This window comes from Cyprinodon tularosa, unplaced genomic scaffold (assembly GCF_016077235.1).
Source record: "Cyprinodon tularosa strain WSP-4 unplaced genomic scaffold, ASM1607723v1 ctg71, whole genome shotgun sequence".
NCBI lineage: Eukaryota > Metazoa > Chordata > Actinopteri > Cyprinodontiformes > Cyprinodontidae > Cyprinodon > Cyprinodon tularosa.
The window spans coordinates 2707337-2725811 of record NW_024039463.1 but is presented as its reverse complement, the minus strand read 5'-3'; the positions used below and the strand labels follow the sequence as shown (position 1 = coordinate 2725811).

Sequence of the window (18475 nt, the reverse complement as noted above, 5' to 3'; positions counted from 1 at the left end):
CTATTCTATTCTATTCTATTCAAAAGGTCAGGTATTTGAAGTGCAGTTTCCCAGTCACCAGATTCTCTCCCATACCCACATGATCATCCTTTATTTATTTATTTATTTATTTATTTTTTGTTCCAGATAGATGAAAATTAGCTGCTATATACATTTGGGGTATTTTTTATATAATTTTTAAAATAACCTTATTTAAAAACCTTATTACTCCTTCAGAACTCCTTCAGAACTTGATTCCTGACCTGTCTGTTGTGTTTCTTGGTCTCCATAATGCTGTTTTTCTCCAATAAAGCTAAAATGAATCCAAATAAAAAACGCATTTACACCAGAGACATGGAAACCTTCTGAACTAGACAACAATGGATTGAGTCAGAGTTGGAGTTGAACTTTTAATTCAAATAAACTTAAATAGTAATTACTGAGGTCATTCACAAACTTGGCTTTTTACAATTTAGAATAAATTAGAAAATCCATTTATTGTCCCACAATGGGGAAATTGTGGTGTAAAAGATTATTGCCAAAGTGGTCACACTAATGTGGCCTCAAAAAAGTGTATAAAACAGAATAGTCAGAAGTAAAATAAATAAAATAATTCTGTGCTTTAAAGTGTTTTTACAATATAAATACTGTGCCCTGGAGAATAAATAACCAATATACAGCTGTGGACATTTTTACAGTAATGGATATGTGAAAATAGCAGCAACATCAGAAATGTGCAAAATGACAGCAGTATTTTATTTAACTTTATTTAAACACTTAAGTTTAATATATTATGCTTACTTAACATATACCTGAGTTTTTGTACCTCAGCATAATCAGTGTGATGATTTTGTTCTTAAAACCCCAACTTACATAATCACACACATGTAGTGAACAAAAAACATATAAAAGATGATATAGAAATGTGTAATGTATCAAAACTGATGCAAATAAATGATGCAATTTAACGGATACAAAATTTATACTGCTATTTCATTTGTCAGAAAGTTCAATGACAATTTTAATTTTGGAAAATTAGAATCTTCTGTCAGTTACTTCATGGTTCAGGCTTTAAAGGGTTATGCACAAATAAATCCCTATTAACTGGGGCATGAACTGATTATTTTGATATCTAGAAGCCACCACTTGTTTTCTTAAATGCTTCTCTGTTAATATTCATTTCCACAATAATAATCCTGATAAAATGGAAAGAAGAGGGTGTAGAACAAGCCTTGCAGTCTCCATAGGAGGAGGCGCTCGTTCTGTTTGCGTCCTGCAGATGTAAAGATCAGGACAGAGGTTTTTCATCAGACGCAGTTTATTTCGGGCGACTCTGACGTCAAGAGACAACACGTTTCATTCAACAAGCAAGAAACTAAGTTATTTATAACCCTCCGCATCTCCAGGTTGTGATCCTTGAGTGCGCAGTGAAAGGAATACTCCCCATTGGACTGATGTAGCGCGCCTCCGCAACAAAAAGCCACACAAGCTCGTCATCATTTGCTCATGGTGACAGATAGGGAAGGCGCACAGTAACCTAAACCAGGACGCATTTGATTGGGAGCTGCAGAATAAGAGCTAAAGTTTGTGTTTTGGATCATTTCTCCCTCCGCATGTACCATCCCTGTTTGATGGCACCGCGCTCTCTGAGCATGGAGAGACTCTTCTCTGAGCAGGTAAGCCTTAAGTTCATCCTTGAAATTGTTCCTTTGCAGAAATTATGGCAGATGGAGGTTGGAAAACTTTATGTTCTTGTCTTGTGTATTGGCTGGGTGGCATTAGGTTAACTTCTTAATGTTCACACTCAATGAGAAACGTGTTTCTGTTGGACGCAGATGAATATCTGAGCAATAATTTACATATAATTCAGGAATTAAGAGAATTATCCAATCAGCTGTTTCCGCTCTGACTGAACCCCCATTTAAAGCCACCAGATGTTTATGAATTGAATTTAAACACAGAAATAACTGCTTAAATTGTAGCCTCTGATAAAAAGGTTAAGACATTCAAATATTTTATTTAAAGATGAGTCATCTGCTTGTGATTTTTAGCAAATATAGATATAGATATTTAATGTCTTCATAAAAGATCAGTTTTGAAACGTTTTACTCTAAATTACATCACCTGGCTACACATCAGTTGTGTTTGAAACTTTAACTGCTTGTGTCTCCATGTTTTCCACCTTAGTGCACAGAGAAACTATATGTTCAATCAAATGATTTTCATTTGACTTATTAGTTAGCCTGCGTAATATATTTACTGAAAGATATTTTCTATTATGAACTTATTTGTTTTGGTCTTTATGTTGTATTAGACTGCCACCTGCTGGTTGTTGAAAAGGAAAGCGCCATATAAACAAACGAAGTAGTTAAATCTGCATTTTCTGGTGCATTTGCTTTGTTCTGCTCAAAGCACAGAATACAAGCGGAGGTAAACATGCTGATCAGGCAGATGTGAACAGCTGTATTTGTATTTTATATTTGGTCACAGTTGTTCTTTTCTAAACCATAGTCTAAGTGCTTAAAGTTATAAACAAATATTTTACTTTTGAGTTATTGTAATCAGAGGGTGGGTTTCTGAACTAATGACACATTGCTAAAATTTTAAATCGATTAACTGATTTTAAATAACAGCTTCAATCAAGTTGTAAAATTCAAAATCATAACACACGTGCTCTTCATATGGATTATGAATAAAAGGCCCCCTTTCAGAGGTAAAATTTAAGATCCTTCTTTTACCTCTGCTAGTAATGAATCAACACTCTTGTAATATTTATGAGCCCTGTCATTTATTATTCTGCATTTACATAAAAAGCAACAATCTGATTTTAAATACAGTTAATTTGGAAAAAGTTAAATGCCAAAATAAAAGGCAGGGCTTATTTAAACCAGGATGAATCCTATCCTGTATGGCACCCTTAACCGATTTTACTGTATATAAACTCCACCACAAAATGTTAGCTTTTATCCTTTTCCTTTTCTCCCAAAGCAAAATTACCTCCAACATTTAGCAGATGGTAATTTTCTCCCCAATCTGTATAATGCAAACATGTCTAATCTTAATTTGCTTTGGCTGTTTTTTAAATAAATCTACTGGAAAATACAAACATTTTTTTTTTCCTGAATTCATGTAGAAGTCATAATTTTCCTGTAGGCAAACTCACTCAGTGCAGAGAGACACTTTGCTTGGACCAAGTATTTCAGAAACAGATCTGCCTTTCTACGCTGTTTTAAAATAAAAGATTTTAATAAGCTTAATATTGCAAACTATCCAGGGCGGCATAAGCTTGGGGGAGACGTTCAGCATGACAAAAAAAAATATCTAATCTCTGTCTACCAGCATTTTGTTGCTTATTTAGCAACTTAAATAAGTTCAATGAGAAACAGAGTTGATTACATGAATTGCTGTACAAAATGTATGCTACTGCTGTATAATAAATCAGATATTTGAATCACAGCTTTCAGTTTAACTTGAATTAAAGGGCAACACATTTTTTTCAAAGATTTTTCATACTGTCCTTACATTTTGAACAAACTTATGTAGTCATGTATATGCCTGTCTAAGTGGCAAAATATGCTGTATTAATTTCATATTTTCTTTAAAGATCTGTAAGCTGTAGGATCAAGAGGACCTGCAACAGGTTGGAGAAATGGCAGACATTCTGGAGCTGCGCACAGATGGGAACTCTCTCCTGAAGGCAGTGTGGCTCAGACGATTAAGACTCACCAGGCTTCTGTTGGAAGGAGGCGCATACATCAATGAGAGCAATGAGCGGGGAGAGACGCCACTCATGGTGGCCTGTATGTCGAGACACTCCGACCAGCAAAGTGTGAGCAAGTCGAAGCTTGTCAAATATCTATTGGACAATCAAGCGGACCCCAACATACAGGACAAGGCGGGCAGGACGGCTCTAATGCATGCCTGCATCCATAAAGCTGGGCACGAGGTGGTGGATCACCTGCTGAGCAACGGTGCTGATCCAAGTCTGGAGGACAGGAGTGGGGCCTCGGCTCTGGTCTATGCCATCAATGCAGATGATAAGGAGACGTTAAAATTACTTTTGGATGCATGCAAAGCTAAAGGAAAAGAGGTCATTATAATAACGACAGACAAGTCACCATCTGGCACTAAAACCACCAAACAGTATCTAAATGTGCCCCCATCTCCAGAGCTGGTGGAGAGGTCGTCTCTAGAGTACTGCACCACTCCCTCTGACATCAGTATCACTGCGTCTCCTACATCTGAGCAAGAGGAACAAAACACTGTATTTAATTTCCAGACGAAGCTAAAAACGTCAGTCTCTGCAACAAAGCTCACAAATGGGCCCACATCTCCAACTCGCCGGCCGGTAAACCCGAAACGGGCGCGTTTGCCTCAGCTGAAGCGGCTGCAATCAGAGCCCTGGGGCCTGATTGCTCCCTCTGTCCTGGCTGCAGCTGCTGCCTATGAGGAGAGCAAGAAAGCCAGCTCTGATGAGGATGTAGTTGCTGGGGTGAACGGCCTCTCTCTGAATAGGAGAGCTGCTCTGTCCCGGCAGAGCAGCGTGGATGGGAAGGACAGCTTATTCCCGCTGGTGGGTGACCAGCCGTGCAAAATGACAACCTCATTATCAGTCCCTCCAACGTCTAAGCCTTCATACGAGAGATCTCTGGGACAGCACCAGCCTCTGGCTCGGCGCAGTACTGTGCCCACAGAGCAGGAGAGCGGCAGCAGCTGCGGCAGCGGACAAGTCAGCCTCAGAGAGACATTGCACAGAAGACGTCTAGGAAACGATCACTATGACTCAGACTCGCAGCTCTACTCAGACTCTGCCATGTTAGACTCTCCTAAAGTCCCAGTGGAGCGAAGGAAACTAAACACTTCTCCACTTGCAATGCTCACCAGTTCCAGAGAATCGCTTGACAGCAATGCAAGCACATCATCTCCAAGCACGGCACGAAGGCGCGCACCTGGACTCCTGGAAAGGAGGGGCTCCGGCACGCTACTGTTGGACTATATCTCGCACACTAGGCCTGGCCACCTGCCCCCCCTAAACGTCAACCCAAACCCGCCCATTCCTGATATAGGGGCCAGTAACAAGCCCTCTTCACCTCTTTCAACAGGTATAAAATCCCTAGCCCCAGTAGCACCAAACACACCAAAGACAGGAGGTCTAAAGACAAAGAAGAAACTTGTGAGAAGGCACTCTATGCAAGTGGAGCAGATGAGGCAGCTTTATGATTTTGAGGAGCCTCCTCATTAGTTAGTTATGGCGTTAATGCAGCAAATACCGGGGTAGTAAATATGAAAGAACCCTGTAAAACCAGGAAGTACATCCATAGCCTCAGCTGATTCCACACACGGTTATCTAGATGTTGAAAAATGTATAATTTATTACAAATAAATCAACATGAATATATATCGAACAAGCAATATAGATATTTTTCCCTGTGTTACACTCAGCTTAAGGATCATTATCTTTGGACTTTACAGCATCTCCTGTATATGTATTATTTTTTAATGTAAAGGCCAAGATATGGTACCTTTGTTCTCAGAACCTCTTTTACATGATTGTGTAATTTGTAGGCAACATACCAGGGTTAATTTGTAGCCAGCAGGCCACTTGGGTGCACTTTGTGCATAAAAAATGAGTGTCTTTAACGGAATTTTGGTGGACAAGACAAAGGAGTGATGCAGTTCTCTGAGATGTAGCTTTGCGAGGGTTGAAACCTGACTGTTTGTAGCAATTTTGTACAAAGTGCCTTCAAGAGAAAGAAACGAAAGAGAAATGAACATATATATTTATTATGTGAAGGCAGTTTAATTTATGTTTACAAACTTTAAAAGGATATTTCACAATTTTGGAAGCGAGATTCTGCTGAAAGGGTAGAAGTAGTTATTATCTGACTAGCACTTGATTATTGTCGAGATGTCTTTGATTAGTGCGAATAGAGATTCTTCTGTTTAGATTTTCTTTAGCACTAGTTACCTTTCTTTAAATGTAGCCTGACAAGAAATGGGGTTGAGAGAAAGAGAAAGACATGTGGCAAAGATCAACAGGCTGGGGCTCATATCCCCAATAGAGATGAATAAAAGGTAATGCTGGGAGAAGCTCTGCTGTAATCAGGTGTCTTTATAAAACTCAAATTGTCCAAACATAATAAATGTTTATACAAATAATATTCTTGCCAACTATAAACTGCCATAAAGTCAGCATTTAGCAGTTATTTACAGAAGCTCATCTTCATTTACCAAAAAAAAAGGAAAAATCGAGTTTGGATGTGGTGCACCATCAGTTATGTCTTTAGGAATACTTTCTGGTTGGAGTAGTTGTGATAGAAAACAAGCAGTGTATTCTCATTATGAGTTTGTATGAAATCGTACGAAAAGTTATTCACCGTAATTTCGTACTTTTTGGACGTATTTTTCGTCGTATGCGCATGCGCATCTTACACCGCATTCAAGAACATGGAATATAAATTACAATTAGCCCTAACCCTGACCCTAAGATATAAAACAGCAAACAACGTAGTCAGAGACATGAAGAAGTGATTATTGCACTGTTTTTCCCAGTTTTACGTCCGTCCGCGGATCTGCTTTTTTTTTCTGTCTGCCAGCGCATGCGCACTGATCTGGTTTTTTTGAGGAAAAACGTCCAAAACGTACGAAATAGTGTGCATAACTTTTCGTACGATTTCATACGAACTGATAATGAATATGTTGAAACAAGGGCAGGATGAAAATGATTAAGAACATGGCAGAATCTGATCGGTTTTACAGAAATGTCTAAGAGAAAAGCCTTTTGACAGTACAATGAGATCCCTAACACATACCACAGACTTAATGTGGCATTGTTCCTGCCCCTGTTCAAGGAAAAAATCCCTTAAAAATGGTTGTATGATTATTTTCTTCTAACATCGCTTTACTTTTCTACCAGACATTTACTCTAATCAGACCCCATCAGTTCTTATGTTTCCAGCATGTGTTTCACACAGGAAAAACATTGATGGTGCACCACCTTCTACCTTGATTTATCTGAAAGTAATCATAGCCATCTCTGTAAATATCCACAACATACAGCTGTGGCTGCAGTTTAATGGTTAGCAAAACAGGTTGTTTTTTTACATAAACTGCTAAGATATTGTAAAAAAAATTAAATAAAATAAATAAGCCAAAGTTTCTCTTAGGGTTTGCATATAGAGATAACCAATATGAATTTAGGCTAAGTCCAATTATAGGTGGGAAATTTACTACTTATAACTTTTAATCAGAATCTCGCTGAAAAATTGCTGAACTCATTTGACATAAAACAAGCTAAAGACAGAATGAGTGAACACAATGTTAAGCAACATCATGCCTCGTTCATTTTAAAAGCACTTTCATACCCATGAGAGAAAAACAAAACATAATTCTTGCCGTTAGCAGTGTTAAAATAATGTTTATGGAAGTAAATATCTTTGGAAAGCAGATAGTGTATGAGCTCCCAGGCGATGCAGGCACCGGTAAAATGTCATTCGATGATCGTGCTCCTTCCATGTAACCTACCGGTACAGCAGTGCTTCTTTTTAAATACAGAAGATACAACATAGTTCAATGGATAGTATTTTTGCAAGTAGTTTGTTGTACATTCTAAATAAATGTCTATCAAATGTGAATCCCTGTGTTTTCCTTGCTAACTTATTTGTAAAAAGCCAAACTGATAGAGAGCGCTCCAGTTTTTTTGCTGGGGATGCTCTTGCGATCCTGTTGTTGCCGTGAAGACGAAGACAGCCATCGCCACCATCGTGTGCATCACTCTGACTGTGTCAGACCCACCATGGAGGCACTCAGATCCCACAGCTTCTTGGCAGCTTCATCATCACGTCCCTGAGGTGCGGTAGCTTTACGGGCACAGTCGCTGCAGTAATCAGGGAAAGAAGTGGATGTTAAAACACATTACTTCATTCAAACAGCTACACACCGGTAAGTTTATCTCAGCAATAAACAAAAGCAATTGGCAACCAGGCGGTAACTTACAGTCTAATAAAGCAATATTTTTCCAGGATAATGATGCTCATTCTTGGAAGAGACATTGTGTTGCTAATAAGTACATATATCATTGTCTGGGGCAGCTGCAGATAATGATATATTTACTTCCCTTACATTTTGAGTTTCTAAATTGATAATTTCTCTTTGTTTACTCGCTTAAGAAGATTGTTATGTTTATTAGAATTAAAGAATATAGGGATCAAAATGCCTTGATGAGAAGTTGGGGCTTTTGCAAAGAATTGCATTTTCAAAGAGCAAAATGAGCTCAAACCCTAAATTGTCAAACAGCCATTAATAAACTTCATAGGGTTAAGTTTAAAACATAAAAGCCAAGGTCTTCTTAAAAGTGAGAAGTTGGATATTTCATTATTTTTATTGTCTAACTAAATCATACTCTATTAGGACAACCTTAAACATCAGTGCAATTTATTGGGCTGTTATGTGATACACAAACAGAAAGCTGTACAAAAAAAAATGTTCAATCCTAAACTGTTGAGTATGATGCTTGCCACTATTGAATTATACCTAGATTTACAACTAGTTGAATGACATCTCTGTCATGGCCTGCTCCATATCGCTTTCACCAGCACTAAGCAACTTTGAGGAGGGTGGCAATAACCCAACTACAGATGTGCAGACTGCTTTACGGCATATACATCACCTTCAGAGATGGGTAGTAACTAGAACTATTTTTAAAATAAAATACTTTTACGACTAGTTGACCTGTGCAGTACTTTTACTTAAGTAATATTCTTGTAAAGTATCGCTACTCCTACTTAAGTAAAGACCATTCTGTGAGTAATTTGAACTATTCAAAGATCAGGTAAACAAACAGTAAACAGTTAACCTGTCCTTACATGATATAGACTTTTCATTGGATAGACTGGTTTATTACTGTGTTATATGTGAAAAATGAAGATGTGGTAAAAGTATTTCTAAAAAAACACAATTTTATATATATATTAATTTCTAAAATTTAAATACCAACATTTATTAGAAATATGTTGTCACATTGGGTGTTGGTATTTCTTTTTTTTAAATAATGCAAAAGAAGCACATGGTTTCCCCTCATCACAAGAAAAGCAGATGCAAAAAAGATGACTGGTACTTTTAGAGTGATTCTGTTGTAAAAATTAAATGTAACCCACAGAGGAAAACTTGGTTCAAAAGACATTTAAAAGACGACATCACTTACTTGCAAACAATATCTACATTTGGTGGAAAAGTGAAAATCCGTAATTTTCAGATAGTTGAGAAGACGTTGAAAACCCAGTTTTTTTGGACTTAAGTGAGACAAAATCAGACTGACCAAACACAGCCCAATTTTCATCAACTATTTCTAGATTAAATCAAGACTATGTTGGACCAACCAGATTTAGCCTAAAAACCAAAGTTCAAATGACATCTGGTGTTTGGGGGGAACAATTACATTGAAATTCAGGTTTTTATTGTATCTAAAATTAAAAATATTAGATGTTCTTTATCGTTTTAATTACTGTTTATTTAGAGCCTTTGGAAGGTCCAAAAGGCCACTTGTTGCACATGTTGCAAATTGAACACATCTTTGGTCATGTTCTCTCTCTGGCCTCCCTGCTGTGTCCCTAAAACTCATGAAGCTCTTTGTTTGCTGACACTCTCTGGCAAAAATCTGAGAACTTCACAGAACCGCTGTATTTATACTGAGACATAATCACTCACAGGTGGACTCCACTTATAATTAGACCTCTGAAGGGAATTGGCTAGACTAGATGTTATTTACAGGTATCACAGTAAAGGAGATTAAACTGACGTTTTGCCATTATTATAACTTTCCATTTAAGAAAAATAAAAATAAAACCATGTTATTCACTTTTCACTTTACGTGTTATGTGGTTCTCTTTAAAAAAAAAATTAATTAAATGCTCTGAAATAAAAATAAAAAAAACTGAAATATGCCACATTTATTGTTCTTCAAACAAATACTTTTTTGCATATTATATCAATCTAGCATTAAACTACATTTGGAAAATCAGAAATTCCAGAATCACAACTGTATCTTGTCTGCTTTATTTTACATTGATGTAAATATACCTACTTCTATAATACCTGCATAATTTGAAGGCACTTTTCTTATAGGTACTTATCAACCACCTCTGTAATGTGTTTCACCTTTACAGAAGACTATGAATGCATTGCAGATAATTGCTGAGATTTTTTCCAGCCCACAGCTTTGCACTCATTAACTCAGCAAGCAGCTATTTTATACTAAGAGAGCTCTGCTGAACCCATTGTACCTGCCCCAGAAAGGCTGGGTGACACACAACGTTAAAAACTACATAGAGGATGATCATAGTGAAGCATTCAGTAACCTGAAAAGGCATATATGTCCCTTGGGAGTCAGCAGAGAGATCAAAACAGAGTTAAAATGAACACGAATGCTAAGAGAAATTCATCATGACAGGACTTGTAGTTTTAAATACCGGAAAGCGTTGCTTTGTGTTAGCAGCGCTTCATTAAAAGAATAGCTGATCTGGACATTAAGGAAACTGAAAACATTAAAAATTAATGAAAATCATAGGCAGGTGCTTTTCCCAGAGATTTTAGTGAGTTTCTGTGAGATTTTACAGAACTCTCGATAACTGGTTGCAGATTAGTGTTTGCTTCTAATCGGTCAGAGGTTATATTCTGTAGCATAATGTGCAGAGGATAGAAATTTAGCTGTACATCATTCTGTATTGTGACTAAGATCACCTGGTTTGCTGTTATTGTCTACAGATAAACCCCATCTGTATTAAACTGAAAATACTGAAAGTGCTTTTTCTTGGCCTATTTAGCCCACAAAGCCTGACACGGTTCCCTGCTCAGGACTTTTTTCCGACCTAATCTTGACAAAAATGCTTTGCTTAAGGTTAAATAGTTAACTTTTGCGCCTCCTTCAGGCCACTCCAGGATATATTATGGTACAAATAAATATTTTACTAAAACAAATGCAGAGTTTGTTATTTTGTAGTTTAGGTCTTTAAGGATTTATTTAACAGTCAGATTAAAATTTCTTATTTATTGGATGATGATTTTCCTCTGCATGGTAACATGAGGTACTCTAGCTGCTGCATACAAGGCTAAAACACTGCAGGAAATGTGGCGTTGTTTCATCAGTGTCCCCCAGGTTTTAAAACCCTATTCTTTTAAGTTCTAGATTGGTTTCCACTTAAAACTAGAAAAACATCTCTATACATTCATTTGTTGCTTTCATTCATTTCACTGGTCGTTTTCATGGTTTTGTCGTGTTTCGAAGGGCTTCTCTTGAAACATGACATTTAATTTAGTTTAGTAAATTTCTAACTTATCTAACTTTCACATTCACATAAAACTAGGAAAGATTTTAGCCCTTTTTAAACTTTTTTTCTATGGAATAGTAATAAAGAAATATATATATTTAGGAATTATAACATAAAGATTAAATCCTATTTAAGGACCGCAGCATCTTTGCTATGAATGAAAACAAACCCTAACCATAATTTGTCAGTTTTTCCTGTGGTATTGACTCTGAAGTATACTGAAAATTCAGAACATTTGAAGGGGTTAGGAATTTTTGTAAAAATTCAAGGATTGAAATCTATGATCCAAATACAAGACACAAGATCAGTACACAATGTACTAAGTCTATTAAACTTCCAGAAACTAACTAAAAAATGTAAGCATAGAATCCTGCATAAATATAGAGAAACAGCAATTTGTAAAGATTTGTATAAAATTACTGCCCTCTAATTTAACCCAATTTCTTTGTGCAGTGTAGCGTTTTGTGACCTAACATGTCAAACTATTTTATATTAGCTCTTCTACATAAAAGAAGCAACTTAAATTACAATTAAAAGAATATTATGCTCATAAAAATCCAACTTGATTTATCTTACCAAGAAACAATACAGGTCATATTCAGAGTCAAATAATGTCACAGATTCAGATGAATTTTCTTTTCTACACTTAACTAAAATCTAAATGCAACACTTTTGGTTTTGCTCCCACTTTATATGAGATGAACTCAAAGATCTCAAAAAAATTTTCACATACACAATATAACCTTTTCCCTCAAATATTGTTCACAAACCTAGTGAGCGCTTCTCCTTTCCTGAGATAATCCATCCCACTTCACAGGTGTGCCATATCAAGATGCTGATTAGACACCATGATTAGTGCACAGCTGTGGCTTAGACTGCCCACATTAAATCATAATTGAGTATAAATAAGGGACAGTAATTATACTCTGAAAGGGGTTTACAATTATTAAAGAAAAAAATATATAATGGAGCAAATACTAATATTTCTTTATTTTTAAAACAAGTAGCTGTTATTAAAATTACATAGATAAAGTGTGTATACATATATATATGAAGTGTTTATTGTCTAACCATGACCATTGATTATATTACATATACTGATAGTTATAGATACTAACAGCCTGCTATTTGCAGTTTGCGTGTGATTCTGTGTTGAATTTTATTTTATTTTATGAATCTGCATGAAGTTGATTACCCTTTCTTTAAATGTTGCAGCAATATTGGTGCCAGTTGTTGAATTAAAGATGCTGAGTGACCAACCTGTAATATAATCCACTCTCGTTTTGCAGGCTTTCCTCCACAGCACAGTAGATGGTGGTCTGTGCGCCCTCTCTGGGATTCTTAATGAAGAAGCTTAATGGTGTGTATAACACTCTCTTCCACAAGGCCATGTTGGGAAAGAAGTGTCGGCCAAGCTCAGTGCGAATAACTCCCGGGTGGAGGCTGTATGTTGTTACCCCGGTGCCTAGATAAAGACATGATATAATCATAATAGTGCATCCCTGGTGAAGTTGTTTAAAAAGACTTAAAACGGATCTTAGATTAAATCCTTTATTAGTGTTGAATTATCTCAACCTGACTACAAATAGGAAAATAAAGAGCAAAATAAAAGTGGGAAATTATATGAATGTAAGAAAGACTGTAATTATTGTGTCCAAAAAATAGTTCTACTTTTTCCTATAATTTAGATTTGTTTTTTAGATTTTGAAAGCATAGGACCTTTCAATTAGGATTATGTGGAATAGAGGCCCATTTCTGGCGACTCAAATCAGAAAGACAAGAGGACATAAGTAAGAGAGGTATGACAAGATCTTCGGAGGCTAGGAGGTGGCTAAACTTACCAGTTTATAGTCTGAGAAATGATCAAGAATTTAATAAAAACTAGAATGACGACATGTAAGGCTGCACAATGGACTTTCTTTTTGTTTTACATAAAGTTATGGATTGATTCAGGAAAGCTTTTTCAGAAACCATTATTAACTCTCTATTATTTACAATGAAAATAAATGGGCAAAAACTGTTTAACATCTTAGAACCTCTGATAGAGTTTTTTAGGGGCAAGAGGTTATGCATGACATAACACCCTACATGATCTGCGTGTTTGTTTCTATTTTCAGCATTAGAATTTAATTATAGATATCTAAAACTGACAAAAACTCATTTTCTGCCAGCTTTAAATGTAGTAAACATGGGTCTGCTTACATTCATCTATGAGGAAGGAGGGGGTGAATCATTCAGACAATATTCAGTAATATTCTAGGGTTCTAAAACTTTATGTTTTGAGGCATGTTTTTTTTTTTTTTTTTTAAACTCCACCTCCTCAGTGAATCTGTTTTCAAATTAAGAGACTCGATGTTGCTGTCATAGCTGTTGCCGTTTATGATGTGGTTAAATCTTCTTTGATATATATTCCTCGGTATTTAATTAAACAAGCATCTGTGAATGCAAATCTGAGTTAATTTTCCATGGTAAATGCTGTGAAATGATCACAGGCTGAAATCCCTTAGATTTTTACAGCCCAACCATTTTATAAATCCGGTTATTTTTAAATCATAATAATTAGTCATAAAGTGGCGCCACATTTTAGTAAAAAATAATAATAATAATGAATTCCTTTTGTATTTAATAACATAAAACCTGACAACAATATATAGTTTTTTTTCCTACAAAACGAAAAGATAAAGAAAGAATTTACTAGATTACATCACTGCAATTACATATTTATTTTACAGCTTTTAAAGCACATTTACGATATGTGTAAAAAACATAGAGTTTACTCTATGTTGAAAAATGATATTAAATTGCAGTACGTAGAGGATGAATTTCATACCTTCCAACTTTTTGGCCAGCTCCCTGGTAAAGAGGACGTTGGCGAGTTTGCTTTGAGAGTAGCTTTTCCAAGGATTATAGTTTTTCTGTTGATTTATATCATCAAAATCGATCTTGCCTGTTAAATAAAGACAGGACATCCTTAACTAATGAGCTTTAAGGATGTAGGACAAACAATGAACCATCCAAACCTCTTTCATGAGCTAAGCTGGAGACATTGACAATGCGACTTGGTGCCGACTGCTTCAGGAGATCCAGCAGGCAGTTTGTTAGAAGGAAATGACCCAGATGGTTCACACCAAACTGCATATCATAGCCCTCTTCAGTCTTCCACGGTGGGCAACACATGACCCCTAAAGATAAGGACACCATATTATTTATTTTGCCAACACAGCTGTTCAACACGAAACACCACATTATCATCAAAGGTGAAGTCTGATTCTTTAGCCACCTGCATTATTGATGAGAATATCAAGCCGCTTTTCATTTGCGGCAACATCGTTGGCGAGCAGGCGCACCGACTGGAGAGAGGCCAAGTCTAACTTTTTGACGACCACGTTAGTGTTTCCACTCTTCTTTTTAATTTCCTCTGCAGCATTGTTAGCTCTGTCCTTGTCTCTGCAGGCCAGAATTACCCTCGCACCTGTTACACAGAAGAATTATATTCCAGTTATATTTATAAAACAAAGGTAAAACAGAGACCAAGGACTACCGAGACAGTTTTATTCTAAATGTCTTGATCTTGTCTTGGTCTCTGTACTTCTTGGTCTTGACTAGAACACAAGGTAAAGCATTAACCTCTTTTGGCCAGGTCAATGGCCGTCTCTTTGCCGATTCCAGTGTTGGCTCCGGTGATCAGTACAGTCTTTCCATCCAGGCGGGCTTTGCTGCGACACACTCCCCCAGCCATCCATCTCTTAAATCCAAATAAACTCACTCCTGCAAATAATTTCATATAAATCTCCAGATACAGTTGGCAAAAAAAATATATAGTCAGCAACTAATTGTACAAGTTCTCCAACTTAAAAAGATGAGAGGTCTAATTTTCGTTATAGTTAAAGTCGATGAGCTACATCAACCACTGTGAATTAAGACCTGTACTAAAATGGGCTGAAAGGCCACTCAGAGAGGAAGAAGCTCTTAATCCAAAGGCTACAAAAATCTAGATATAGCTTGCCAAAATGCACAGAGAAAATCCCCTTAATTATACATCTCCTGTGAGCAGGCTCGAACTGGGAACGATTTTCGGCCCTGGCATTTTCCATTTACACCGGCCCACTTATTGACAACATCCCAACCTGCCAACAATTCACGTACAGTAAGACTGGAAACATTAGCCTTTAGTTACAAAACCCCATCATGAACCGCAACATATTTTTGCAAATTTTATTCAAACATAAATTTGCCAAATATTAGAGGAACATTGTAGTTTGGTTTAAAGAAAGCGTTTTATTTTTCTTCTAATTTATTTTGTTGAAAGGATTTTACAAATTACACCATATACCAACCATCACAAGGATGTGCATGACAAGGAAGGGCTATATATGCATGTTTTAGGTAGTTAACATTGTATTACTTCTTGAGCTCCTTGAGTTATTTACTGTCACAGGTAGGTGCTTAAGCCGGAGAGTAAAGGGCAGAATATACTTTTGCATCTGCACACATCAAATGTTGCTTGGGTCTGGTCGCGAACCAGTTTTGCTGGTATTTTTATGCAACGTAAGTCTGGAGTTTCTAGGGACGCACAGCAGTTTCCCGGCAAAGTGCAAGGGGGAGCCTATTCGAGAACTCACGAGAACTTCTTCGGCGGCACCGGCAGGAGTGTTTATTTTCCAATACATGTCTGAGGCAGCGTACAAATGGTTGTACTTCCGAACCACCTCGATCAACCTTTCGTCGTGGTTATCCATTGTTTTTATTACTCCTCGGTTTTTAAAAACGGCGCGCCCAAGATCGAGAAGGACGACCACACAGACACCCAGAAAGGCATACCAAGGACCAATCACAGCTGCTTTTTGTCTGCGCACTTCCGCTTGAGATCTGCTCAGGTTTTGCGACCGTCCGACGCGTATTCAGGACTTTTTTAGGTGTGTGACAAAGGTTGCAGAACCTCTGCGTGGGGGCGTGGTCGTGCACAGACACAGATTTGACGGTTGCAGAGGCTATGCGTCAGAAGTATAAATTGGCCTTAATAGTTGGGGTCGGTATGATTTAAGGAGGTCCTAATTTCAGTGTGCGAGGACAGGCCCATCTGGCAAATGCCTGGTATCACAGATTACCAGTCCGAGCCTGCCTGTGAGCCAGTAAAGCTAAACAGTCACAGTGTTTGGCAGTGATGCCCAGCATTATATTTGGAGGTAAAAAGTTAAAGGTTACAAGTTTCAGACTCCCATAGTAAATATAAAGTATGAGGATGGAAACTATATATCGGGGGAAAAAACATCATCATGCCCTGAATTCAAATGGACAATCATTAAAAATATATAACTAACCTATTTAGTGTTTTAATTATTGCCCAGGAAGGGTGCTTAATGACAATTTCATATTAAAACGTTTCCATTTCTATTTGCTCTTGTGTAATAACCAGTTTACAACTGCATAAAAGAATGAAGCCTAAACAACACCCTGACTGGTTTGACCAGGGCTGCACCTTCTCCCAGCTGGTAAACTTGTGCATTAGAATGGATGAAATCCAAGTTTAATTGCATGTATAAAAAAGTCCACTAAGAATACCAAAGCAGGATTACTTATATTTTGCGTCAAATAATATTAAATTAGCATCTAACTTAAAATAAATCATACAATACAAACTATGAAGTCATCAGTAGGCGCTCTCTTGAAACTTTTATTTAAGTTTTGCACATTTGTATCCACAACTATTTAAAGCAAATAGTAAACTAGGCAATGTGTTAGTCGCAGCTAATATTGACAGGGTCATCTTCTACGTCATTCCAGAATATCACTATCTAACAATCAATATAAAGATATATTATTAATTAAAGTTTTCTCTTAAGGCTACGCAAAACCTGTTAGTTTTAAAAAAATGCTCCTTGAGGCAAAACGTACCAATTGCGCAACACTTGGCTCTGTCACTTTAGTGTTTTATTTAAAACTATTGTCTCCGTTTATTGCTCCTAAAACTCACAATGATAGTGAATACATTACCTGTAAGTGTGACAACAACGATAGTTTTAGGGTACTGGAGAACCCATGACCTTGTAGCTGAGACGACCTCCATTGTTTGACTATCGCTGCAATCCTATGGATGAAAAAAACACAAACTCTCCTTCAACAGCCTTTAACGCAGCAAGACCAGCAAAGCGGCAAAGGGGACTTTTGGTGTGAATCTAGAGCAAAACTAGAATGAAACTCCTCTGTCGCTCACAGCTACATAACACACACAGGAAGTACCGCCCACTTCCGCACTAAGGAGGAAGCTGATTGGCTCTTCACCTCAGCGCTTCTGAATAACAGCGATACATGAGTTATTTGTGCCTACATTATACATAACAGCAAAATTATACTCATATACTTATACCTTTAAGATAAATAAATAAATAATTAAATTCAGTTTATTTATAAAGCGCCAATTCCAACTATTAATCTCCCTTTAGCAAAAAGTTGTATTCTTGAAGTAAATTCTATTAAGAATACTTCAGTTTAGAAAGTATACCAAACAATGTACTTTTAGTGTACTTGAAGTATTACTAAAGTAATACTTCTTCGAACTACAGTGGGACATTTTTAAGCTTACTAAAGTATACTTAAAGTAAACTTTAGTAAACAATAAAGTAAACAATAGTATAGTCAAGTACACTTGAAGTATATGAAATATAGTTTAGAATAAGTAAACACTAAATGCACTGCCTTATTTTAAAGGAATAGTACACCCAAAGCATGATTAGCCTTCATTTTCTACTCACCCCCATGCTGAACAACACTCTGGAGTACTTTTTTGATATCTCAAATGCATCTGGAGATCTGGGAGGCTTCTTGCTGTCTGCTGACATTCAAATAATGGAGGTCTATGGCGCCCGAGGCAGAAAGGTCCATAAAAGTCCACAAAAAGACCAAACCAGCGCATTCAGCTCGGCAAAGAACTCATGCTCTTCCTCAACACTGAAGTCCTCAGACATTTTTCTTTCGTTGTTTCTTTGTTTGCACAGGTAAACAGCACATTTCTTCTTCTACGCTTGCATTATTGGCAGAGCAGACGCTGAATGCGCACTTTCATCTGGTTTGGTCTGCCGGCTTCCGTAGCGTCGTGAACGCGCATGTGCGCGCTTTCAGGAAATCCTATACACTACTGTTTATGCTCTAAAAACATTCTAAATGACTTCGTT

General features: G+C 37.0%; 2 protein-coding genes across 2 annotated transcripts; one reads left to right on the top strand and one right to left on the bottom strand.

Moving 5' to 3' along the window:
- The first annotated feature begins 1284 nt into the window (after positions 1-1284).
- Positions 1285-6432, top strand: ankrd34c (ankyrin repeat domain 34C). Its single transcript, XM_038268738.1, has 2 exons — positions 1285-1655; positions 3584-6432. Exon 2 carries the CDS (start codon positions 3629-3631, stop codon positions 5219-5221), a length of 1593 nt encoding a protein of 530 aa, XP_038124666.1. The 5' UTR covers positions 1285-1655; positions 3584-3628; the 3' UTR covers positions 5222-6432.
- A 177-nt stretch (positions 6433-6609) lies between these two features.
- On the bottom strand, positions 6610-17547 carry LOC119772479 (retinol dehydrogenase 12-like). The gene is made up of 7 exons (XM_038268916.1): positions 17298-17547; positions 14931-15071; positions 14584-14775; positions 14324-14485; positions 14134-14250; positions 12564-12768; positions 6610-7855 (listed from the first exon to the last, which is right to left on the bottom strand). Exons 1-7 carry the CDS (start codon positions 17368-17370, stop codon positions 7750-7752), a joined length of 996 nt encoding a protein of 331 aa, XP_038124844.1. The 5' UTR covers positions 17371-17547; the 3' UTR covers positions 6610-7749.
- Between the last annotated feature and the right edge of the window lie 928 nt (positions 17548-18475).